This window comes from Gekko japonicus, unplaced genomic scaffold, assembly GCF_001447785.1.
Source record: "Gekko japonicus isolate JY-2015 unplaced genomic scaffold, Gekko_japonicus_V1.1 scaffold890, whole genome shotgun sequence".
Lineage (NCBI taxonomy): Eukaryota > Metazoa > Chordata > Lepidosauria > Squamata > Gekkonidae > Gekko > Gekko japonicus.
The window spans coordinates 77612-104315 of record NW_015167565.1 but is presented as its reverse complement, the minus strand read 5'-3'; the positions used below and the strand labels follow the sequence as shown (position 1 = coordinate 104315).

Below are 26704 nucleotides of genomic sequence, written 5' to 3'. Positions count from 1 at the left end.
CACTGCTGGACCCCCTGGTGGCACCTGGTGTTTTTGGCCACTGTGTGACAGAGTGTTGGACTGGATGGGCCATTGGCCTGATCCAACATTGGCTTCTCTTATGTTCTTATATGGAGCAGAGGTCCATCAGGGGCTATCAGCCACAAGGTATAGATAGGAACTCTCAGTCTGGAGCAAGGGATGCTCTGTATTCTTGGTGCTTGGGGGCGGGGGCAACAGTGGGAGGGCTTCTGGAGTTCTGGCCCCACTGCTGGACCCCCTGATGGCACCTGGTCTTTTTGGCCACTGTGTGACAGAGTGTTGGACTGGATGGGCCACTGGCCTCATCCAATATTGGCTTCTCTTATGTTCTTATGTTACCCTAGTTTTGCCAGTCATCTGTTTCTTTCTGGGCTTAGTTCAAGGAGCTGGTTCACTTCCCATATAGAGAATGGCTGCTTTGGAAGGTGGTCTCTATGGCACTGAGGTCCTTCCCCTCCCTGAGCCCCACCCTCACCAAGGTCCACCCCAAACATCTCATAACCCAGAGCTGGAAGCCCCAAACATGCATCTCTTTCTCTCTTCCCCTACTGTCATTCCTTCTCAAACAAGAGCCACAGGTTTCTGAAGTACCACAAAAACCTGCAGAAACTCTGCATGGAGGATGGGAAGGGGAAGAAACTGCTCACCCAGCGAGGCCACCTTCCTATCCTCTAGGAACAAGTCCTCTCCAGGGTCTCTCGACCTTGTTGAAACTTTGCCTGGAGAGTTGGCTCATGGGCATAGGGCGTCACTGCCACCTGGTGGCTGGAATCAGAGGTGCTTCACACAGGGTCTCTGCACTAGCCAATTAACTTCTTTTACAAGCATTTTTTGGAATAGCTATGCCTTTGCACCTGTCTCGTGCTCTTTATTTCCGCGCTGGAATGTTAATAACCTATGATAGAAAGCAGGAGAGAGAGGTTTTAAGAGCAGCAGGTGTGCTTCCCGGCCAACCTGATGCTTGCAACGATGTTTTACTGTGAAAACCACTTGTAAAAACTCTTAATAATTACATTCTGTCTCTGCCGTGCCTCGTACACCTCCACGGCCTAGTTGTTCTTTCCAGTAAATGCATGTTTGCAGTGGATGCCTGCAGGTTAATGCAACTGACAGTCATCTCTTTTGCATGCCCTTTCAATTCTTGAATCAATTTGAGATCATATTGGGTTTAAAAGCAAACCACTGTAGATAGCAGACACATGAGGCTGCCCTGTACCATTGGCCAGTGGTCATTTCCTGCAGGAGCGCACAGGAGCGGAGCTCCGACAGTAAAGAGCCCAGGGGGCGGGCACATGCAACAAGCCCCACCCCCTGCTCCCAGCAGCCCTCAGTCAGAGCAAGAAGCAGCCAGGTAAGTTGCAGAGCTCCCCCCCCCCGGTCCAAAACAGTCCAGTGGCACCTTTAAGACTAAGGTTTATTCAGGTACAAGCTCTCCCTCCTCTGAGAGGACAGATCTGCACGTCCCCCCCCCCCCAATAGCTAGCAATCCAGAACAGTCCAGTGGAGCCTGAGCGGTGGGTGTTGCCTTCTGACACACTTCCGGTGATGTCAGGGGGTGTGGCATATGCAAATAAGGTATGCTAATGAGTTATGCTAATGAGCTCCTGCACGTCTTTTTCTACGAAATGACTCCTGCCATTGGCCCATCAAACTCAGTATTGTCTGGTCAGACTGGATGTACTAAAAGTTGCCTTGGAGCGACTGCAATTTTCGTAAGTGATGGGATATGTCGGAAGTTTAATGCGGAACCTTGTGGTTTCTTTGTGATGAGACTTACTTGACCACAGGGATGAGATCTGCACTTTAGGAGAGGGGCTGTGGCTCAGTGGAAGAACCTCTGCTTTGCATGCAGAAGGTCCCAGGTTCAATCCCCAGCATCTCTCGTTGAAAGTACCGGGCAGGAGGTGATGTGAATGTCCTCGGTCTGAGACCCTGGAGAGCCGCTGCCTGTCTGAGTAGACAAGACTGACCTTGATGGACTCTGGGTCTGATGCAGTATAAGGTATCTCCATGTGTGTTTGTCTGCTCCATGTGTTGTGTGGTGAAGCCCTTCCTAACCATGGCAGGATGGTACAGGTGACCGAGAACCTCCGGGGTATAAAAGGTAAACTCTGGCTCGCTTTGTATGGACTCTCACTGGGATCAGGAAAGACTCTTTAGCTTGGAGAAACGACGGCCGAGGGGTGACATGATCGAGGTTTATAAGATTATGCATGGGATAGAGCAGGTAGAGAAAGAAGTCCTTTTCTCTCTTTCTCACAATACAAAAATTCGTGGGCACTCAATGAAATTGCTGAGCGGTCGGGTTAGAACGGATAAAAGGAAGTACTTCTTCACCCAAAAAGTGATTAACGCATGGAATTCACTGCCGCAGGAGGAGGAGGTGGCGGCTACAAGCATGGATGGCTTCAAGAGGGAATTAGATAAATATCTGGAGCAGAGTTCCATTGGTGGTCGTTAGCCACAAGGTATAGATAGGGACTCCAGGGCAAGTGATGCTCTGTATTCTTGGTGCTTGGGGGGGGGCAGTGGGAGGGCTTCTAGTGTCCTGGCCCCACTGGTGGACCTCCTGATGGCACCTGGTATTTTTGGCCACTGTGTGACAGAGTGTTGGACTGGATGGGCCGTTGGCCTGATCCAACATTGGCTTCTCTTATGTTCTTATGGTTTTCCTCTTACCCTGTGTATTAGTTTGAAGCTCTGTTTTGCCTAGGATAGAGTTTGGTGTCTTAGAAAAGATAGGCCCCCCGTTAGATTTCCTTTGGGGTAATCGGCTGGCTTGCCTTTAGCTACATTCTGGACCATAGTGCTATACTTTCTATTCAGAAAGGTCTTTTACCCCCAAGTCTGATGGGCCAGTGAGTGACCTTTGGGTGTTTGGGGTATCTTTCCCCTCCATTCTGTACAGCATGAGACTTGCCTTTCTGGAGTGAGTAACCTCATATTACAAGACCATCTATGCAGAGCACTGGGGCTGATTCAGACAGAAGGAGCCGACGGACAGGGGCTTCGGGACAGAAAAAAAAGAAAGTACTATTTCACACGACATACGATTTCTGACATTCGCTGCCCCCAAATGTGGCAATATTTGTTTGGCTGCCTTTTTTAAAAAAAAGGGGGGGGATTAGATGGACGGGTGGAATATATGGCTATCAGTGCCCGTTATGATAGCTAGATGGAACCTCACTGTTCAGAGGCAGTCTGCCACTGGTGACCAGATGCTGGGGGAGAAGTCTTGCCCTCGGGGCCTGCTTGTAGGTTTACTAAGGGCCAAAAATACACAATACTCCCAACGCATGCCAGGTCATGAGTGCACTCCCCGACTCGTGGTCTAACATACATTGGGGGAGCTCAGTTTTTTTCTTCTTCTTCATCCCCCTGGGGGGAGGTTTTTATTGGTGGTTTTTTTTTCAGACTACAAAACTACAATAGAAAATATAGGAAAGGGAACTACATCTAGGGAATAAAGAAAAAAGACCCACAACTAACTAAAATCTCAAGAGTAGGAGATCATACATCAGCTTAACACCATGCTATTTTCAAAAAGCTACTAATAATACAATGAATGTAGTCGGTTATGCTAGATTAATTATCATTTAACCATCCCTTTAACTGTTTAAAGAAGTTCCCAGAGCATTCCCAAGTTATTTCAACATTTTTTCAGGCACAAATCAGAGTCCTTCAGCCCTTATTTGTTCTTATCTTTTCTAACCCTCAGTTTATAAGGGCTTTTGGGGTCAGCGGGCCCCTTTTCAGAGGGGGAGTCCTCGTCCGAAGACCCCGAGCCCAACTCACCATCAGATTTGCTTTCTTTTTCCTCCTCTTTGCCCTCTTCTGGTTCCCCAAGCTGTGCCTGCAGAAATTCACGTGCTTTAAAAACAGAGTCAATCTTTTCTTTTCTTTTTTATCGTTAATCTTGAAAATACTCCAGCTTTCGGCCATCGAAGAGGTCGCCCCTCAAAAGCCCCCTGGCTGGGAGCCTTTTACCAAGACTACGGGGGGGTCACAACCCGTCGGACCCCCTCCCACACGCTGGTGTGCAGTTTACATCCCCGGGACGTCTGGGAAATATGTCTGCCTGCGTGTTGCCATAAACCGGAAGCCCAGGGGAGCTCACTTTTAACAGCACTTGTTCGCTTAGTGGTGTGAGGGGGAGATGGAGCTTCCTGTTTTCCCCCCACCCTGCTTTTGACAGTAGAAACAGCAACGGGGGGGGGGCTTTTTGCCCCTTTCCTCAGATTTTCACATGCCCCGCAATGTACTGTCATTGGGTCATGCACCCAGCCGACGTTGGGCACATTTTGTATTTTGGCCCTAAGCAAAAAACGAGTCGGTGAACTTAGATGGATCTTTGGTCTAATCCAGTAGGGTTGCTCATATGTTTTAGCGAAACACTTAATATGTTTAACGGTATACTTTACATACACCATATGGTCTTTAGGAAGCTCCTCGGAGACGCATAATGTATGAAGAGTCACTGCACAATGCGCAGAAAAGTCCTTCGATTACCAGGAAGTTTGATTGTTCTCCACTTGAGAAATCTGTTATGGCAAACAATCCTGAGTGCTCTCAGCTGTTCTTGCGTCATCAGATTTTCACATACCTTCAAAAACACATCTGTGGCGATTCCTTGTTTTATGTGTGTGTGTGTCTTTAAAAGTTTGGTTGCATGGCTGTGGTAAGTAGACTAGAGTAGTTGAGAGAAGCAAGCATGGTATGATTGGTGGTTGACAGAGAGGGGGAGGGGTTTTGGAAGTTAAAATGAGTGGAGGAGTATGTATGTCAGTCTAGAGTTTCAGTTACAGGTTGACAGTTGATAAGTTCAGTTAGTTCTGTGTGGGGAATGAGTTAGACAAGCAGTTAGTTCTGTGTGTGAGGGAAGTGAGAAGCAGAAGGAAGGCTGAGAGAATAGGAAAAATTAAATGAAAGCTTAATTGAAGACAAGTTATAGGAAAGGCTGTATGTCCTGGAGAGAAACAGTAAACGTATATGACCTTGAGTTAAAGTGATACAAAGTTACCTGAAAGATCCCTGTCAGTAAGGGAGCAGATTGTGTGTGATACACTAAGCATTTGTTCATGATTTACTCCTTACTGGTTACATTGTTCTACCCTTTTATTTATGAATTACTTCAATAAATCCTCTTTTATTTAAGTATACCAGTTGTGAAAGAAATACTTCCTCATGACCACATAGTTCCTCTTAAGCCTTGTACTCGGTCTACCAAAATAGTAAGAGCAACGTTAAAGTATAAAGGTTTGGCAAGCCTTAAATTTCCTGGTGGCAGCCGTATAGACCTAGTAGAATAAAATAAAAAAACCACTTTTAAAGGGAACCCAGTCCTCCCTAATAAGGAGGACGTCACAACATCTCATCCACTGCATCTTCACTGTTTCCCTACCTGTCCTCCATCTGCCCAGCTCTGCTTATCCTTTGTAGGGTAGAGCAAGAGGAGAGAGATATAATGGGCTTACAGTGCTCTTCTTGGCAACTGTTCTCTTCACTCATTCTTTTCTTTCGTTGGTAGGTCAATGGATACAAAACAGAACTTCCGTATTTTCACCCTTCTGGCCAACTGGAAATTTACCGGAGCAAAAACGGAACAGTGGTGGAATCTGAAGGACTTGTGAATATCCAGTATTTAGACTCTGGGATCATGGAGATCCGTCTCTCGACAATCTACTTCAACTGCACCGGGGGTCTTTGCGGCTTTTTCAACGGGAACGTCAGTGATGAGTTTTGTCTGCCCAACGGGAAATGCACGGACAACCTGGTGGTCTTCCTGGACAGTTGGACGACCTTCGACGAGATCTGCAATGGGGAATGCGGCGACCTCCTCAAGGCCTGCAACAACGATTCGGAGTTGCTGAAAGACTACCGGAGCCGCTCAAAGTGCGGCATCATCAACGATCCTACCAACAGCTCCTTCCTGGAGTGTCACTCGGTGGTGAATGTGTCCGCCTATTACCGGACCTGCCTCTTCCGCTTGTGCCAGAGCGGTGGGAACCAGTCGGAACTCTGCGACTCAGTAGCTCGCTATGCCAGTGCCTGTAAGAATGCCGAAGTGGAGATCGGCCAGTGGAGGAGCTTCAACTTTTGCCGTAAGTCTGACCTGGTCTTTTGTGCAAAGCAAAGCCAATAGAGCCAAGCCCGGCCTCCTGCGGCTCTTGGTCCACATCTACTCCCTGCCGCACCTTTATACCTTGGATCTGCTCTGTAAGCTAACTGCCATGGGAAGGACGGGGCCTAAAAATCCCACTGCATGCATTGGGTCTTTGGATGCGATTCTCAGATTTATACTGTGTATAGTGCTAGTTCTGGGTGGGAAGGCAGTACGGTATAGCCTGATCTCATAAGATCTCATCAGGTTTGGCATTTGGAAGGGAGACCACCAAGGAAGACTCTGCAGAGGAAGGCAATGGCAAACCACCTCTGCTTCTCCCTTGCCTTAGAAGCCCCTTGCTGGGGTGGCCATAAGTTGGAAGCGAAGCAGGGCTGGTACTTGGAAGGGAGACCACCAAGGAAGGCCCTGCAGAGGAAGGCCATGGCAAACCACCTCTGCTTCTCCCTTGCCTTGAAAGCCCCTTGCTGGGATTGCCATAAATTGGAAGCTAAGCAGGGCAGGTACTTGGAAGGGAGACCACCAAGGAAGGCTCTGCAGAGGAAGGCAATGGCAAACCACCCCTGCTTCTCCCTTGCCTTGGAAGCCCCTTGCTGGGGTGGCCATAAGTTGGAAGCTAAGCAGGGCAGGTACTTGGAAGGGAGACCACCAAGGAAGGCTGTGTAGAGGAAGGCAATGGCAAACCACTTCTGCTTCTCCCTTGCTTTGGAAGCCCCTTGTTGGACAGGTGGTAGGAGAAGTGCACAGGGGGAGCATTCCGTGGCAGCGGGCCCCTTTGGAATCCCTGGGCCCAGACAGCTGCCCCACCTTAGGGGATGCTGACTCCAGCCCTGGAAAGCTCACATATCACCACCACCGTCTCTCACACACAAAGAGAAAGATCTCTGCAAAACACAGACCCTCCCTCCGCACAGATCCTGCCTGCGATGATGAGGGCCATTTTGCTAAAATAAATATAAACAGAATGGCATAGGAGCGTTGTCCTTCTCCCCACTAATTTTCCCAGTTAAGTAATTTTATAGAATGTGTTTTCAGGAGACCTCAGGAGCTTTCTTCCGCTGCATTAGGAGTGTTCGTAAATTGCAATGCAGATCCTGAAGTGGTGTAATAGCAGAGACTAATTTGCACGAGAGAGACATGGCGGCGGGGGCGGGAAGCATTTTGCTTTCTTTGCCGCTGAATCTCTTCCGTCTGCTGCCGATGGCCACACTCGAAAAGCAGCCCTATAAACCCCGGGTTGGCGAAGTCCTTCAAAAGGCATTGGGCCGGTGGTTTTGCTCTCCAACCAGAGGGGATAAATCAGGAGGGAGGAGATAGGATAGGAAACACTAGGCTGAGCGCCTAGAGATTGTCTTCCAATCCGATTAGTGTAGAATCAGGAGGTGGAGAGCTCGTAAACTAATTGGAGCAATTAGAGTTAAATTAAATGGCCGTTTTATTGGACTTCCTCGAACTTGGAATAGAGAGTTCTTTTTCCTAGAAAACAGGGTGAATCTGCCCCCACCTCCAGCCAAGGGGGATTTGCACGGGGGGGGGACTCTCCACAGTTGGGTCTCCCCCCCCCCTTTTTTTTTTTGCTGTCAAGTCACAGCCGATTTATGGCGACCCCAGATGGTTTTCAAGGCAAGAATCCTTCAGAGGTAGTTTGCCATTCCCTGCTTCCACGTCATGACCCTGGTATTCCTTGGAGCTCTAGATCTAAGATGAAAGGTGGTGGCACAGCAAGATATGGAAACAAGGGGGGGGGAAATGCACGTGCCCAAATTTTAACACCAGTAATCAATGAATTTAATAACAGTGAGACATATAAAGTACTCAGAACAAATTTTCCATAAGCAACAGGTAGAAGTTCACTGGTAAAGTTGATCACAGGTAGAAATTCACAGGTGGAGTTTTTCCACAAACAATTTGTAATGAAGAAGAGATTGGATTTATACCCCGCCCTTCACTACCCAAAGGTGTCTCAGAGCGGCTTACAAACGCCTTCCCCTCCCCCTCCCCACAACAGACACCCTGTGAGGCAGGTGGGGCTGAGAGAGCTCTGACAGAAATTGCTCTTTTTCAAGAACAGCTCTTATCAGAACTACGGCTTGCCCAAGGTCGTCCAGCCAGGTGCAAGTGGGGGAGTGGGGAATCAAACCCGGTTCTCCCAGATTAGAGGCCGCGCACTTAACCACGACACCAAACTGGCTCTCTTCAAATTCAAAATAAGTCCTTGAACTGTAAGGATGTAGTAGTGTCTCTGCCAGCTGACTCCTTCACTTCTGACAAGATCAGACCAGAACAGAGGTGCTTGGCCATTGCCTGCTACTGTGCAGCAACCCTGGACTTCGTTGGGGGTCTCCTATCCAAATACTGACCAGGGCTGACCCTGCTTAACTTCCAATATCTGGCCAGATTGGGCTAGCCTGGTCTATCCAGGTCAGGACTGGATCTTCCTTACTAGATGCAAAGGGGGGCAAAGGCTGTGATATGGCAGGAAACTTGTATCCAGGGAACTTGCATGGTCAACCTGAATTGCCGGGCAGGACTGAGTCATGGCTGATCAGCGATATTAAAACCGAGTGTGCTTAACCTCTGTTCAAAGGGTAAACAAGGAAATCCTTTTGCTTGCCGGGAGCTGGTGATGGTACGTTTCTGGGATTTGTGAATGGTCTCAACCCGCCTCTTAGCATAGCAGTGTAAATAGAACAGAATGCATGAAATAGGAACCCATCTAGAGCATTCTAAGCATCTTGGAAGCTCATACAGATGCTGTGTTTTTTTTTAATATTCTTTTTTATTAATTTTTCCATTATACACAATAATATTTCGCTTATACAAATTTCCTTCAAAGTAAAGAATCTTCCCACAGTCAAGCTTATAGTACCAAATTAAGACATACAAGTAATATTTTTTACCCATTTGTACAATTTTGTCCAAGTCTTCTCGAAACATTTTTCGTCCTTCCCTTTTAAAGCTAATGTTAATTTATTCATTTCAACCATATTTAGCAATTTATCTATTATTTCTCCTCTTTCCGGGATTTTTTCAAATTTCCAATATTTCGCGTAACTAATCCTAGCGGCAGTCACACAATGTATCACAATTATTTTCTCAGTCTTTTCGAATTCTTTAGGGATCATATTCAATAAAAAACAATTCTGGCTTCATCGGAATTAAATTTGATGTTACAGAGGAATATATAGCCAACCTAGCGGGGTACAAATACCATCTGTTTATTACCTTGTAGATATTTTCTTTAAAAGTTGCCGATTTAGTGATTTTAATGTTAGTTTCCCAAATCTTATTCCATTCCTCCCGTTTCAGCTCATATCCCAAATCTTTTGCCCACATTTTCATAACAGTTTTTGCATCTGTAAAAAAAAAAAATACAGATGCTGTCTTGAGGGCGGCGCTGCCCCTATCAACTGCTGCATCCTCTACCAGGCGTGTTCAGCGTTCAGCCTTCAGTTTGGAGCCATACAGGCTAGACTCTTGTGTAACAACTAACACAAGCGAATTCTCCCAGGACACTGGATTCTGCGCTCAGGACAGAATTGTCCGATTGCAGATACGTGGAATATGCACAGCCCTGGTGGTGGAAAATGTTGTCAAGTCGCAGACAACCATAGCAATCCTGAAGGTTGTTCAAGGCAAGAGACGAGCAGAGGTAATCTGCCATTGCCTGCCTCTGCATGGCAACCCTGAACTGGAGAGCCTGTTTGGTGTAGTAGTTAAGTGGGAGAACCGGGCTTGATTCCCCACTCCTCCATTTACAGCTGCTGGATGACCTTGGGCAAGCCATAGTTCTGACAAGAGCTGTCCTCGAAAGGGCAGTTCTTGAAAGAGCTCTCTCAGCCCCACCCACCTCGCAGGGTGTCTGTTGTGGGGAGGGGAAGGGAAAGGAGTTTGTAAGCCACGCTGAGACTCTGAGTGAAGGGCGGGGTATAAATCCAATCTCTTCTTCTTCTTTGGTGGTCTCCCGTCCACGTACTAACCAGGGCCAACCCTGCTTAGCTTCCGAGATCTGACAAGATCGGGCTAGCCTGGGCCGTCCAGGACAGATACGCAGACCTGGGTTCAATTTAGACCATAGTATGGAAACCAGAAAGGCAAATCAGGATTTGAACTCGTGCCTCCCAAGCACTATGTTGCACCTCTATACTGAGTTGTTCACCGTCGAAGCTGAGTGTGGAGAAGCAGCACAGTAGGATGTAGAAAAGTCCAGTGGTTTGTTAAGCTTTTCTTCCCTTACCCCCCCCCTTTTGCTTTAGCTCTCACGTGCCCTGAAAACAGTCACTTTGAGGAGTGCATGACCTGCACGGAGACCTGCGAAAGCCTGGGAGCGGGGCCCGTGTGCCTGGAGAGCTGCGTGGAAGGCTGCCAGTGCGACGAGGGCTTTGCCCTCCGAGACGCCCAGTGCATCCCTAGGAGCGAATGCGGCTGCGTCTTCGAGGGGCACCAGCTGTCCACCAACCAGTCCTTCTGGATGGACATCGACTGCCAGTACTTCTGCTACTGCAACGGCTCCGACAACAGCGTGCACTGCGAAAACATCCCCTGCAAGGAGGACGAGTATTGCCTGGAAGAGAGCGGCCTCTACTACTGCCAGGTCCGCACGGACGCCTCCTGCATCATCTCCGGCTACGGCCACTACTTGACCTTCGATGGGTTCGCCTTCGATTTCCAGAGCAGTTGCCCCCTGGTCCTTTGCACCACCATCCCCCGGCAACGGTCGGAGAGGCCGGAGACGTTCCCCGACTTCACCGTCACCGCCAAGAGTGAGGACCGGGATCCTTCGCTGGCCTTGTGGGTGAAACAGGTGGAGGTGGATGTCTTCAGTTACAACATTGTCATCCACAGGGCCTACAAACATACCGTCCTGGTAAGTCAGCTACTGCCGGGGGCCGCTTTGTGCCTGCGGTGGCGGTGGAAAGGGCCAGCAAGTTGCAGCAAACGCACGGCGATCCCATAGGGCAGTGACGGCGAACCTTTTAGAGACCGAGTGCCCAAACTGCGACCCAAAACCCACTTATTTATCACAAAGTGCCAACACGGCCATTTAACCTGAATACTGAGGTTTTTCTTAAGAAAAAAACAACTCATACATTAACTTAAGATGATCCAAACAAAGTAAGGAAAGCAATCCCAAATGCTTTCATTTACTTAAAATTATTTGGCAGAGAATTCGACACTTTAATGATGGTCTGGGCCTGGCTGGGGCGATGGCACGTGTGCCCACAGAGAGGGCTCCGAGTACTAGCTCTGGCACCCGTGCCATAGGTTCGCCACCACTGCCATAGGGGTTTTCGAGACAAGGAATGAACACCCGTTGCCTGCCTTTGCGTCGCGACCCTGAGCTTCCTTGGCGGTCTCCCACCCGAGTACTAACTAGGGCCGACCCTGCTTAGCTTCTGAGATCTGACGAGATCTAGCCTGAACAGATCAGGGCGCCTGCAGACTTCACCAAATGGAAGAGGCCCAGTAGTAGGAAGAGACAGACGGGGGGGGGGGGGGAAAATTTTGGGGGGGGGGGGGGGGAATAACTTGTTCTGTGTGGGTTACGTGCTGTCAGGTTGCTTCCGACCACTGGCGACCCTCTGCATTAACATCCTCCAGATTGTCCTTTCAGTAACAGCCTTGCTCAGGGTCTAGCAAACCGAGGGCCCTCGTGGCTTCCTTGCTGGAGTCCATCCCTCTCACGGTGGGTCTTTCGTTTAGTTGAGGTCAGAGTGAAGTTGGGTCAGTTACTTGCCGTTCCAGAGACAGCTGGAAATATGTTGGTACACAGCCACTCTCCCGCACAAGATTTAACTTGCATTGTACTGCAGAGGGCCAGTTTGGTGTAGTGGTGAAGTGCGTGGACTCTAATCCTGGGAGAACCGGGTTTGATTCCCCACTCCTCCACTTGCAGCTGCTGGATGACCATGGGCAAGACGTAGTTCTGACAAAGAAGTGTCCTTGAAAAAAGAGCAGTTTCTGTCAGAGCTCTCTCAGCCCCACCTACCAGTTTGGTGTCGTGGTTAAGTGCGTGGACTCTAATCTGAGAGAACCGGGTTTGATTCCCCACTCCTCCACTTGCAGCTGCCGGATGACCTTGGGTCAGTCACAAGTTCTCTCAGAGCTGTCCTTGAAAAAGAGCAGTTTCTCTCAGAGCTCTCTCAGCCCCGCCTACCTCACGGGGTGTCTGTTGTGGGGAGGGGAAGGGAAAGGAAATTGACAGCTGCGCTGAGACGCCTTTAGGTAGTGAAGGGCGGGGTATAAATCCAATCTCTTCTCTTCTTCTTTAATGACACCTGAGCCACACTTCACCGTGCCTTAATAATAGGCCAGGCACGGTACTTGTGCGTCCCTAGAAGTCACATGAAGCTGCCTTATACGGAATCAGGCCACTGATTCCATCAAGGTCAGTTGACTCTTACTGGCAGCGGCACTCCGGGGTCTTAAGTAGAGGTCTTTCCCATCACCCACTGCCAGTGTTCCCTCTAAGCTGAGTCAGTGTGAGCTAGCTCACTGTTTCTTAGCCTCCGGCTCACACATATTTTTTTTTCTCTCAGCTCAGGAAGGAGGGCTCCAGAGCAAACTGATTTATGCAGCAGTCAAATGACTCGCTCACAACGTGAATGCCGGTAGCTCACAAAAGTAGAATTTTTGCTCACAGGACTCCACAGCTTAGAGGGAGCATTGCCCACTGCCTGATCCTTTTAACTGGAGATGCCCGGGATTTAAACTGGGCCCTTCTGCATGCCAAGCAGACGCTTCTGAGCCACGGCCCCTCCGATCATGGATTCAAGTCTTGCCCAATCCTTTACGGGTCAGCTGCTCTTTGACTACCCTTCTGTAGGTGGATATATGGTCTCCTGGAGCTTGGAAGTCAAGAGTCATTAGAGGTTGTCAGCCTTAAAACTGCTGCACCGTAACTTCCCCATGTGGTCAGATGGGCAAGATAACTTAAGACAGACACTGAAAATGGATGCGCTCTATATTTAGCTCTGTGGGCTTAATCCAACGTCACCTGGAGCCAGAATTATGGCCTGCGTGGTTTACTATCATAAATTGGGGGTGTTTCGTCCTTGGTAAGCGTCATATTTCATTTTTATTTCACTGCATATGTACCTTATCTTTTCTCCAAGGAGCTCAGGGCAGAGTATAAGCCACATCTGGTAAATAACTTAAGTTAGACCGAGCGTTGGTGACTTGCTCAAAGCCATAGGTTGAGCTTCACGGCTAACCTTGGATACCCTCGCTGAGTTGTCTTTCAAGACTTGTGACTAGACTTGCCAGCTCTGGGTTGGGAAATGCCTGGAGATTTTGGGGTGGAGCCTGGGGAGGGTGGGGTTTGGGGAGGGGAGGGGCCTCAGCAGGGTCCAATGCCTTAGAGTCTACCCTCCCCATCAGCCATTTTCTCCAGGAAAGTTCCAGCCACAAATGGACCGCAGTGACTCAACCAAGGTGGCACCCCGCCAGCGTTCACTCTGCAAAAATGATTCTAGTCCAATTACAGTCCACAAATTTGCTTCTTCTTCTTCTGTTTCTTTATTTTACGTCATGCAGTGCTGCCTCAGATTAATTGTGAGTAGGAGACGTGGAGCATGGGGTAAGAGTGGAAAAACCTTGATTACTCACACTTGAAAAAGAGGAAATGAATAAGAGTTGTAACCAGGGATCATTTCGTAGAAAAAGAGGTGCAGGAGCTCATTAGTATAACATTTGCATATGCCACACCCCCTGACATCACCGGAAGTGTGTCAGAAGGCAACACCCACCGCTCAGGCTCCACTGGACTGTTTTGGATTGCTAGCTATTGGGGGGGGGGAACGTGTAGATGTGTCCTCGCAGAGGAGGGAGCGCTTGTACCTGAATAAAACTTGGTCTTAAAGGTGCCACTGGATTGTTTTGGATGGGGGGGGGCTCTGTAACTGACGTGTCTGCTTCGTGCTCTGACTGGGGGCTGCTGGGAGCAGGGGGTGGGGCTTGTTGCATGTGCCCGCCCCCTGGGCTCTTTACTGCTGGAGCTCTGCTCCTGTGTGCTCCTGCAGGAAATGACCCCTGCGTTGTAACTATATTGTAATTTGTTTGTAAAACAGCTCCAAGTATAAAGCGACCAATGCTCCCTCTAAGCTATGGAGTCTTGTGAGCAAAAATGACCCCTGGTTGTAACTATATTGTAATTTGTAAAACAGCTCCAAGTATAAAGCGACCAATGCTCCCTCTAAGCTGTGGAGTCTTGTGAGCAAAAATGACCCCTGGTTGTAACTATATTGTAATCTGTTTGTAAAACAGCTCCAAGTATAAAGCGACCAATGCTCCCACTAAGCTGTGGAGTCTTGTGAGCAAAAATTCTACTTTGTGAGCTCCTGGCATTAAAGTTATGAGCAAGCAATTGAGCTACTGCATAAATTAGTTTGCTCTGGAGCCATCCTTCCTGAGCGAGGACAAAAAACTTGTGAGCTGGAGGCTAAAAAACCGTGAGCTAGCTCACACTCACTCAGCTTAGAGGGAACAGTGAAAGCGACCTGGCGAAGCATTGAGGGGAAACAGATTGCTTACCCGGGAAATCTGTAGCCACATGGATATGGTTGGAAGCAGCGGCAGCACTGCACGATGTAAAATAAAGAAACAGAAGAAGAAGCAAATTCGTGGACTGTAATTGGTCTGGAATCATTTTCTCCAGGAGAGCTGATCTTGCTCATCTGGAAGTCAACTGGAATAGAGGGAGATCTCCAAGCACCACCTGGACGTTGGCAACCCGGCTTGCGGCCCCCTTTAACGAACTTCCTTTCCTCCCTTCGCAGATTAACAACGAGCGCCTTTACCTGCCGTTGAAGCTGGGCCAAGGGAAAGTGAACATCTTTACCTTTGGTTTCCACATCGTCGTGGAGACCGACTTTGGCCTGAAGGTAGTGTACGACTGGAAGACGTTCCTTTCTGTCACCGTCCCACGGGGCCTCCAGAACGGCACATTCGGCCTCTGCGGGAGATACAACGGCAACCCCGACGACGATCTCCAGACCGCCACGGGACTGACCGTCTCCAGCATCCACGAGTTCGGCCACAGCTGGGCCAAACGGGACCCCTTCTGCCAGGTGGGCTGCGGCGACCGGTGTCCGGCCTGCGGGAAGGTGGAAGGCTTCTGGAAGCCCCAGCAGCTGTGCAGCCTGATCCCCAGCAAGAGCGGCGTCTTCTCCAGGTGCCACAGTAAGGTCAACCCCGGCTTCTTCTACAAGAACTGCCTGTTCGACACCTGCATCGATGGCGGAGCCGTGCAGACCGCCTGCAGCTGGCTGCAGAATTACGCCAGCACCTGCCAAACCCAGGGGATCGCCGTCACGGGCTGGAGGAACTTCACCTCATGCTGTGAGCAGAGCTGCCGGTTTCTGAATCACTAGGGCGGGGGTCCCCAATGGGGTGCCCGTGGGCACCATGGGGGGGTCTGCCAACTCTTTTCCTGGCGCCCGTTGAGTGTTTTTTAGAAAGCGAGTGGGTCCAGGTGGGTTACAGCCAGTTTGGTGTAGTGGTTAAGTGCGCGGCCTCTAATCTGGAAGAACCGGGTTTGATTCCCCACTCCTCCACTTGCACCTGCTGGATGACCTTGGGCAAGCCATAGTTCTGGCACAGCTGTTCTTGAAAAAGAGCAGTTTCTGTCAGAGCTCTCTCAGCCCCGCCTACCCCACAGGGTGTCTGTTGCGGGGAGGGGAAGGAGTTTGTAAGCCGCTCTGAGACTCCCTTCAGTAGTGAAGGGCGGGGTCTAAATCCAATCTCCTCCTCCTCTTCCTTCTTCTTCTCTCGTTTACCCCACTCCTCCACTTGCAGCTGCTGGGTGATCTTGGGCAAGCCACAGTTCTGGCAGAGCTGTTCTCTCAAGGACAGTTCCTGTCAGAGCTCTCTCAGCCCCACCCGCCTCACAGGGTGTCTGTTGTGGGGAGGGGAAGGGAAAGGAGTTTGTAACCCGCTCTGAGACTCCGACTGAAGGGCAGGGTATAAGTCCAATCTCCTCCTCCTCTTCTTCTTCTTTTGCCCAGCAAGGCTTCTGATGGGCCTTTGGAGATTTGATTGGCTGTGCAGATTATTTAAAAATGTTGCCTTGGCAGCAGCTGTCACCACAGCACAAGGATCTTCACGGTGTGACTGAAGGCAAGCTGGGGCAGCCATTTTGTGGCTAGCTCAGTCTCCTGTGGCAGCCATTTTGCAGTTGCACCCACCATCCCGACCTTTCGTAGAAAAAGAGCTAGGGGGACTCATTAGCATAACTCATTAGCATATGCCACACCCCCTGACATCACCGGAAGTGTGTCATAAGGCCACACCCCGACATCACCGGAAATGTGTCATAAGGCCACCACCACCCCTGCCCCCAACGGTCCCCAAGCCCCATGAGGGGCCCGGCGGTGGACCTGCAAGGCCGGCGGGAGTGCAAGGAAGCCCCGCGAAGGCCCTCCCTGGCCCCAGGCAGGCAGGGGTGGGGAGAGGCAGGGAGGAAGCAACTTACCCTCCCTCTTCTCCTGCCTCCTCCTGGCTGAATGAGGGCCGGAAGCAGGGGGCGGGGCTTCGTCATGTGCCCCACCCCCCGTACCTCACCCGGGGGAACTGCGATCCCCCCCCGAAATGACCTCTGATCCCGACTCAGAATTCCGAAGGTCCCCACAGGCTCCAAAAGGTCGGGGACCCCTGTTCTAGGGCCACCCATGAAAATCATTCCTTCGTGCCACCTACTGCAGCATGGCTAGTTTTAGTGACGGTAAAATGAAATGTCGCAACGTAAATGCCAGCAAGCCCAACTTTGCAGGCCAGGTTCCGTTCCCAGCCGTCAAACGTCTGGACTGCAGTTCTCAGTGCCGCATATAGTTTTAGCTGCCTGTGTTTTGTGGCATCAAAAATAACTGTTGTAAACTACTGACGGTATAACTGTTGTTAGATCCGGCTCCTAAAACAAAAGAAATGGAAGAGGAATTCCAAGCAGGTATAAGGAATCTATATACAATTGCTGTTAAGTCGCTCGCTTAACAAAGAAGTCGGCGAGTGATTCAGCAAGAACACAGCTTTATTCTTCAACTCGAACACAACTCCAACACGGATCAACATCTGATAGCCAGAACAGCCTTTACATTGCAGCTGTCCTGCTTTTAAACATTCCCGGCTAATGTAGCCACGCCCATTGTACAAATACCAACCAATAAGGTTGTTCGCATGAGGACCAATTACGGATGTTCCCGCTCAGGGAGCTTGCTTGAAGGTGATTGGTTAGGTGCTTCCTGGGCTAGTAACACGATTGGATATATTTGGATTCTAGCCCAGGACGAAGCTTAACATTACAAGTCAATGAGATGTTTCACATACATACATCATGCATTCCATGGCAGCTTTGGAATACACTACAATTGCTGAATACAAGACAGGCCCTAAGCAATGGTTACGAAAATACCACATATGTTTTATTTATTTAAAAGTGTTTCTAAGCTGCCATTCCACAGAACTTAGGGTCCCCGAGGCGTTAAACAATAAAAGCATTAAGATGAAAAATGACTTCTCCTTTTTTGCCATCAAGTCACCGCTGACTTATGGCGACCCCGTAGGGTTTTCATGGCAAGGGACACTCACAGGTGGTTTGCCATTGCCTGCCTCTGCACACTAACCCTGGACTCATGGAGGTAGGGTTGCCAAACCCCCTGGTTTGCCAGGGGTCCCCCGTTTTGGGGGGGGGTTCTACCCGCCGCCAGCCAGATGGCCAGCGAGGGAAGCCCCACCCCCAACACCCACAGCCACCCCCCTCTCTCCCTTTAAGGGTCTGCAACCCGTGTTTCATCCCAAGCGCGAACTCTGCAAGCTTGCAGGGAAAAGCCAGCTTCGTTCTTAAAAGGGAAACGCAGCTGCTCTTAAAGGGGAAACGCCGGCTGCCGGCTACTTTAAGTGCAGGGAACTGCTGTTTCTGGAGATCCGTCATCACGTTGGGGATGCCCCACCCAGGAAGGAACGCCCCCAAACCCCCCCCCCCTGGGGGTGGAAGATGGACTTGGCAACCCTACATGGATGTCTCCCACCCAAACACTAGCCAGGGCCGACCCTGCCCAGCTTCCGAGATCTGACAAGATCAAGCTAGCCTCGGCCATCCGGGTCAGGGCAAAAAAACACACACATATACCTATTTTTAAAAATTGGGGAAATAATTAGGGCACGACACGTAAGCACATGAATGGGAGGAAGGGTCAACGATGGACAGAACAAAAAAGGCTTCACCTGCTGGTGGAAAAGAATGACAGAAGCGGACAAATAGATCTCCCTGGGGAGGGGGAGCCGTAACTGTGGTGCCAGCACAAAGAAGACCCTTTTCCAGGTTGCCGCTCAGAGGGTGGGGGCACCCAAAGCAGGGCCTTTGAAGAGGACCACTGTAGTTTGGCGGGTTCAGGGGTCATTTCCTGCAGGAGCGCACAGCTATTCTCGAAAGAGAGCAGTTTCTGTCAAGAGCTCTCTCAGCCCCACCGACCTCACAGGCAGTGTTCCCTCTAAGCTGAGTTTGTGTGAGCTAGCTCATAGTTTTTTAGCCTTTGGCTCACACATTTTTGTCTTAGCTCAGGAAGGAGGGCTCCAGAGCCAACTCATTTATGCAGCAACCAAATCGCTCGCTCACAACTTTAACGCCTGTAGCTCACAAAGCAGAATTTTTGCTCACAAGACTCCACAGCTTAGAGGGAACATTCCTCACAGGGTGTCTGTTGTGGGGAGGGGAAGGGAAAGGAGTTTGTAAGCCCCTCTGAGACACCTTTGGGTAGTGAAGGGCGGGGTATAAATCCAATCTCTTCTTCTTCTTCTTCTTCTTCTCTTCTGGAGGGCCAACAACAGGGCATAGAGGCTGAGGCCTTCCCCTGATGTTGCCTCCTGTCCCTGGCTTTAGTGCCTCTGAATGTGGAGGTTCCCCTCAGCCACCATGGCTAGTAGCCACCGATAGACTTATCTTCCACAAATCTATCGAATCCTCGGGCAGCGAATTCCACATTGTAATCGCTCTCTGTGTGAAGCAGTGTTTCCTTTCCCGGGTCTCAGGCAATTGCATTTCAGCCCAGTGCCTTGAGGACCAACTAGGCAACATCAGGGTTAAGTTCATTTGCTGCTCAGGGAGATGTCTGTCGTCGATGCCCAAAGTCTTTTCTGAGCTCTCTCTGAAACTCTGCCTTGGACTTCCTCTGTGTCTGTCTGGTTGGCATCGTGTCACAATTGTCCCTTGAATGGAGATAAGGCCTTTTTACAGAACCCTCAGGAGCTGCGGTGGCTCAAGTGGTTAAGACACTGAACTGCAGGCTGTGGAAGGTCGGTAGTTCAGCAGTTCAAGACCCAAGTGTGCCACATGACGGAGTGAGCTCCCGTCTCTAGTTCCAGCTCCTGCCAACCTAGCAGTTCGAAAGCCAGAAACTGCAAGTAGATAAATAGGGACCACTTTGGTGGGAAGGGGACAGCGTTCCGTGCGCCTCGGTGTTTAGTCATGCCGGCCACATGACCACGGAAACGTCTTCGGACAGCGCTGGCTCTTCGGCTTGGAAACGGAGATGAGCACCGCAACCCTAGAGTCGGACTCGACTGGCTTTCGAGCAAGGGAACCTTTACCTTTACCTTTGCAGTGGGTCCAAGGGAGAGCTCCGCCTGTTATGAAGACGGGGAATGGTTACAAGCGGCTGAGCTTTGGGGGAAGGAGGTCCTGATGAGGAAAGGGGGGGGAAAGAGAGAGATGAGAGGCTCTGAGGATTCCCAGGGAGAGGGGAAAGAGGCGGAGGGACGCAGATTAGGGCACCTGACGGCAAAAAAACGAGAAGTGGTGGATAAAAATGACACAGATAAGAGGAGACAGGGGAGAAAGAATAGCTCGACAAATACCTCGACATGAAAGAGATGTGTACCGGAGTCACGGAAGATTATCTCTCATGTCACCGATTTCATAAAGGAAGCGGAGCAGCAAGGGGGATGAATTATTGGTTCCTCACGAAACCTGACAGATATTTAAGCACTCGGCACAAACGCGCCTTCTGTCTTTGGCATTCCCTTCGATTCATTGCTATGAGCTCGCCGCGGCACTGCATGGCGGGATGCCCTTGGCCATAACTTGGGTTTCCTAGAGCGGCGTGAGGCTCGGGTTTGTCCCCTGGGTTATTAACCGCTGGCCTGTTGTTGTGGAGCGTCCGTGGTGTGGACATGGCTTGTGCTTGAATGCCGCTGCCAGCTCAGGGTCGAGGGGTACTTGTGTTCTCCATGCAGCTCCGCGTCCTTCTAGTGGCTCAAAGTTCTCAAATCACCGTCTAAACCAGAGGCCCCCAACAATGGTGCCCATAGGTGCCACGGTGCCCACGGACATCTCACCTGGTGTCCACCAAGCGCTTTCAGGGCCTTCTGACCAGCTGCTGAAGATCTGATTGGTTTGTACAGATTAGAACAGTGTTGCTTTGGTGGCTGCTGCCACCACAGTGTTCGTTCGACGTAGTGGTTAGGACCGCGGACTGTAATCTGGGAGAATCGGGTTTGATCCCCCACTCCTCCACATGCAGCTGCTGGTGTGACCTCGGGTCAGTCACAAGTTCTCTCAAGAGCAGTTCTCTCAGAGCTCTCTCAGCCCCACCCACCTCACGGGGTGTCTGTTGTGGGGAGGGGGAGGGAAAGGGGATTGTAAGCCGCTCTGAGACTCCTTCGGGTAGTGAAGGGAGGGGTATAAATCCAGTCTCTTCCTCTCCTCTCTTCTCTTATCTTCTCACTCGTTTTTCCCAGTGTATGGTTTAAATCAGGGGTCATTTCGTAGAAGAAAAGGTGCAGGAGCTCATTAGCATAACTCATTAGCATAGCTTATTTGCATATGCCACACCCCCTGACATCACCGGAAGTGTGTCTGAAGGCAACACCCACCGCTCAGGCTCCACTGGACTGTTTTGGATTGCTAGCTATTGGGGGGGGGGAGAACGTGCAGATCTGCCCTTGCAGAGGAGGGAAAGCTTGTACCTGGAGGTGGGCCGGGGGGGGGCTCTGCAACCTACCTGGCTGCTTCTTGCTCCTGGTGGCCCGTCTGAGGGCTGCTGGGAGCAGGGGGCGGGGCTTGTTGCATGTGCCCGCCCCCTGGGCTCCTTACTGCCGGAGCTCCGCTCCTGTGCGCTCCCGCAGGAAATGACCCCTGGTTTAAATGATCCTTCTTCTTCCCGGCACTTAGACTTTCTCCAGGCATGTGTGTGGCTCTGCCTCCTGCAGGAGCCATTTTGTGATTCTGGCCACCACCTGGTGTCCGAATTCTAAAGGTCCCTGCAGGCTAGAAAAGGCTGGGGGGCCTTAGTCTGAACAACACATCTGGTCTTAGCAAGAGCAGCTGACTTTGTTCATACCTTGCACGAGGAAAGTCCGTTTGCTGCAGCGTTCTGCCCGGTCGCCCCCACCCTTTGCAGCTTTAAACCGAGAGTCCTTAGGGAGCGCTGTGAGGTGGAAGACCCCTCGGCAAGAGGGAAGACTTGCAAAAGGAAGCTCTCCTTCCTCCCTTTTCTAGAAAGTTGTAGGTTGCTCCTCCCGTCCAAAGAGCAGCCACTCTTCATTTTGTCAAATGCAAATTTTATTAGCCTATACATGCGAGGGAAAGATTACGCGTTTGTTCTAGGGAGAGTCGCCCCTCTTGTCAATAGGATTACGATGTATTGTTCAATTACGCTCCTCGTAAAATGAAGATGCAAAGCCTCTTCAGCAGGCGGGCCCGTCTGGCAAATCAATTGAAAAGTGATTTTCATCACTAATAAGATTTAAAAATTAAATCTGGATCATTTTCTACCCACAAATTGATGGCTCTAAATCAGCCTGGCTGCCTGATCTCAAGGACTTGATTGCAGTCGTGGGGGCTGCATGGAAGTGAAGGATTTGCTTGTTTTACTTCGGGATGCCAGCGTGATGTCTTGGCAGAGCGATGGCTTGAAAACCTGCCTCACGGGGATGGGTTTTCAGAGAGGCAAAGGCGTCCGAATGAGGTGTCATTGCCCATGGTCACACACAGTGGGTTAGATCCCATGAGAAAGATCCCTGCGTGCATGGGGGGAGTTTTCTCCAATTCCTAGGGTTGCTAGCTACCAGCTGACAACTAGTGAAAGCCCGGGGGAGGACGGGGGATGCCGTCAGAGAATGGTGTGCTGACCCTTCCACGGAAAACCTGGAAGTGATGTCACGCCCCCATAGGAATCACCGGAAACTCTATGGTAAAACCACAGAGTTTCTGGCAGCTCCTAGAGTGGACTAAGTCACTTCCAATTTTCCCCTGGAAGTGTTGTTATGCCATTGCCTGAAGGCGTTTTTTTAACCTTATTTTTCTCCTGCTGGCCACAGGAGCAGTGGTGGACAGTGGAAGCTGGGGGTGAGATTCTTCACTACGGTGGGAAAGTGACAAGCCTACCAATTTCCCCCTCTCCTATGGCAGCCCTCCAACTTCCCCCTGATATTACTCCTGAGCAGTGTTCCCTCGAAGTTAGTGTGAGCTAGCTGAGTGACTGTGAGCTAGCTCACCATTTCTTAGCCTCCAGCTCACACATTTTTGTCTTCGCTCAGGAAGGACGGCTCCAGAGCAAACTAATTTCTGCAGTCGCCGGCTCACAACTTTAATGGTAGTAGCTCACAAAGTAGAGTTTTTGCTCACAAGGCTCCACAGCTTAGAGGGAGCATTGCTCCAGAGCAAACTAATTTCTGCAGTAGCCAAATTGCTCGGTCACAATTTTAATTCCAGTAGCTCACAAAGTAGAATTTTTGCTCACAAGACTCCACAGCTTAGTGGGAGAGTTGGCAGACAGTACCATAAAACTGAGAAATCAAAGGAAGTGAAACAGGCATGCAGTGTGAAGGCTTCCATAAAATCCAACAATCAAAGAAAGTGAGTGGCATGCAATGTAGAGGGGAATTTCTGTTCCAGCGTGGGTTTGGTAGAACAGCAGAGTGAGTGCTAGATGAATTTTGGGCTGCACGAGGTGGAGGGAGGCAGGTGAATCCGCCTCCTATGTACAGAAGGACTTCCACATACGGAGTAAGTTAGTTTGCCTCCGGCTGTTGCCATCTCATGAAGCCACATTTCAATGTACTGCATTAACCTTTTCGGCCAAAGGTTGTACAGTCCTGTTCAGCAAATATTTCTCCTGGAGGTAGCGGGAGAAGGGCAGTTGAAATCCTCAGAAAATTGCCCCATGTCAAATCTCTCTGCTGTGGATGCCGCTCATTCTCCCCAGTCCTCTTTTTCCTCTGCATTTGGCAACTGGAGGGGGTGAGACAGCGCCCCTTAGAGAGTGGGATTTGGCCAAAGAGCTGCTTCTTGCTGACCTCTATGATAGCAGGGAAAGACAAAAAATCAATGTGCCCACCATGGGCAACTGTGGCTCCACCATACCAGTTTCTCTGGAAATATATTGTCTGTTTCTGGACGTAGCATGACCCCTTGTTTCCAGAGTTGGGGCTTCATTACCACATGCAAAATTGGTCGCTACCAGGACCAGGGCCTTCTCGGTGGCGGCCCCTACCTGGTGGAATGAGCTCCCGGAGGAGATCCGGGACATGCGGGACCTGATGCAGTTCCGCAGGGCCTGCAAGACGGAGCTCTTCCACCAGGCCTTCAAGTAGGGGCCGCCGCGTCCCGCCCCCCCTTCCATCATGGGGGGTGGAAGAGGCCTTGGGAAGGAAGGAAACATCAGAAATACTGGAACTTTTTGAACATCTAAACACCTTACGTATCTGATTGAATAAACCATCGAATGATTTAGGGGAACCTCTGGACTGGACCGTCATCTTTTGGAGTTTTCGGATGTGAAGATCAACGAGCACTTTAAATTAACTTGTATTAGGATTGGTTTTTTAAATGTTTACTGTTTTTAACTTTGAGAACTATGTTTTATTGTTGCAAATATTTTTGCCTCTTAGCCGCCCTGAGCCCTACGGGGGAGGGCGGGGTATAAATCTGATTAATAAATAAATAAATGCCCCACAGAGGCAATACCTAGTCACACCATAGTGGGAAACCTCTGTATTTCTTGATGTGCTGGATATCCTACTGCTCACTCTTCAGTGCCTCACGTATGGAGCCACTGGACTCCATGCCTGTCACCTCGAAGTACCGATAGGTCCTCTATATGTTATCTGGCCATCCTTGCTTCTGGTAGATACACTTATCATTAAACTACTTGGGGCTGCGGACCACCTAGATTTTCTGCTCCTTTCCTACGTGCCACTGCCATCTCTATGGTATGTCGAGACGTAGCAAGATCTTCATCTGGACCAGGAAGGGGAAGGGTCGCCAGCCTCCAGATGTGGTCTGGAGTTCAGTTTGGTGTAGTGGTTATGTGTGCGGACTCTAATCTGGGAGAACCGGGTTTGATTCCCCCACTCCTCCACTTGCACCTGCTGATGTGACCTTGGGTCAGTCACAAGCTCTGGCACAGCTATTCTTGAAAAAGAGCCGTTGGTGTCAGAGCTCTCTCAGCCCCACCCACCTCCCAGGGTGTCTCTTGTGGGGAGGGGGAGGGAAAGGAGTTTGTAAGCCGCTCTGAGACTCCAAGTGAAGGGCGGGGTGTAAATCCAATTTCTTCTTCTTCTTCTTCTTCTTCTTCTTCTCCTCCACCTCCTCCTAGAATTATAACTGATCTCTAGACTGCAGCGGTCACTTACTTGGAGGAAATGGCAGGTTCAGAGGGCAAACTCTTCCCAAAAGCCCCTCTCCACAGGCATCATCCCCCAAATCTCCAGGGATTTTCCAGGCCAGAGTTGACAACCCTACGGAGGGGGGAGGAAGCCGCTTTTCCTGTGTAGCTTAGTATTTTCCTTGGTAGCAATGACAGTGCTGAATATGCCACAGGTGTGCAAGGGACAGGTGCTGTTGTCCACCCATCCCGTGGGATCCCTGTGGCAATTCCAACACAGTTCTCGTTGTGGGGGGGGAGCAAGAACTACATGCCCCTACTTCTCCCGCCTGGTTGCCTTGTGGCAGGGTCAGCACTGCTGTGGACAGAGACCCCAAGACTCGCTGCCCTTCTCTAGACCCTGGCTAGCTCTGGGCCTCCTACCAGTGTTCCCTCTCAGCTGAGTTAGTGTGAGCTAGCTCACCGTTTTTTAGCCTCCGGCTCACACATTTTTGTCTTCGCTCAGGAAGGAGGGCTCCAAAGCAACTAATTTATGCAGCAGCCAAATCGCTCGCTTACAACTTTCATGCCAGTAGCTCACAAAGCAGAATTTTTGCTCACAGGACTCCACAGCTTAGAGGGAGCATTGCCTCCTACGTTCACGGGCCAAAGTGGACACCTAGCCGGAAGGGAAGCGTGAGAGAGGCAGGGCTGCGTGTCTGTTCCAAGGGTGGCACTGAGAAAACCCGACCCCAAGGCTAAGCCCAGTCTCTCTCGTTCCAGCGGTCAGCTGCCCTCCCAACAGCCACTACGAGAGCTGCGTGAGCGTGTGCCAGCCCCGCTGCGCCGCCATCCGGCTGAAGAGCGACTGCAACCACTACTGTGTGGAAGGGTGCCAGTGCGACCCGGGCTACGTCCTCAACGGCAAGAGCTGCATTCTTCCCCACAACTGCGGCTGCTACTCTGACGGCAAATATTATGAGGTGAGACGTGGTTCCCGACATGGCGGCTCTTGGGGAGGTGGGTGTCTGAGCTGCTGACAGTGGGCATGGAAGAGGTCAACCAACGTACAGACGAGTTCTGGGCCAGCTGTGCCACCGGCTGGATTTCACCGAGGGCTGAAGTCAGCTAATCTTCATGCCATAGGTGGCATGCCATAGGGTTGCCAGCTCTGGGCTGGGAACTTCCTGGAGATTTTGCGGTGGCGCTTAGGAGGGTGGGCTTCGGGGAGCGGAGGGACCTCAACAGGGTCTAACGTCATTGAGTCCACCCTCCAAAGCTGCCGTTTGGTCCGGGGGAACCGATCTGTGTAGTCCGGAGAGCAGCTGCAATTCCAGGCCCCACCTGGGTGTTGGCAACCCTAGCTGGAACTCATAGGGAGCGGTGGCGCAGGCAGTAAAAGCCTGCAAGTAACTCCATCAGTAAAAGCCTGCAAGTAACTCCATGAGCTCCCGGCCCTTGTCCCAGCTCCCGCCCACCCAGCGGTTCGAAAGCTCTGCAAGTAGATAAATAGGTACTTGCTCTAGGAGCAGGGGGCACCCTCCTCCTTTCGGGGAGGCGTGCAGCAGGAGAGACGGCGGAAACAGCGGTGTGGCATGGCAGAGACCCGGGGACTCGGCAAGAAGCATGGCGACCATCTGATGCGGAGCGGCGGCAGAATCCGGATGAGGATTGGACCGGAGGCGTGGTGATGCGCGACGGAGTCAATTGGACATAGATTGCAGCTGCAGCCGTCGCACAGCCGCGCTCCGGGAAAAGGTCTTGCCGGAAGGAGTCGCTGTGAATAAGAGCTGTGCCGAAAAAACACGCTGTGCCAGGAGGTGAAGTGCCCACCATGAAGGAGCCGGGAGAAAGAGAGAGAGAGCCCTGCTGCCTGGGTGCTGGTAGGCTGTCACCTTCCCCTGTACAATTGTGGCCCTAGATAGGTATAACTAATTACATGTAAACCGCTCCGAGCCTACGGGAAGGAGCGGTATAGAAGTCGAAC

The 26704-nt window shown here is 50.7% G+C and overlaps 1 protein-coding gene across 1 annotated transcript in view; it reads left to right on the top strand.

The window, feature by feature from the left end:
• TECTA (tectorin alpha) overlaps window positions 1-26704 on the top strand; it is a 130334-nt gene that overhangs the window by 70067 nt on the left and 33563 nt on the right. The window contains exons 10-13 of the mRNA XM_015413812.1: window positions 5549-6122; window positions 10399-11009; window positions 14920-15481; window positions 25501-25700. Of these exons, the coding sequence (XP_015269298.1) occupies window positions 5549-6122; window positions 10399-11009; window positions 14920-15481; window positions 25501-25700 (1947 nt within the window). The remainder of the gene's footprint in view (window positions 1-5548; window positions 6123-10398; window positions 11010-14919; window positions 15482-25500; window positions 25701-26704) is intronic.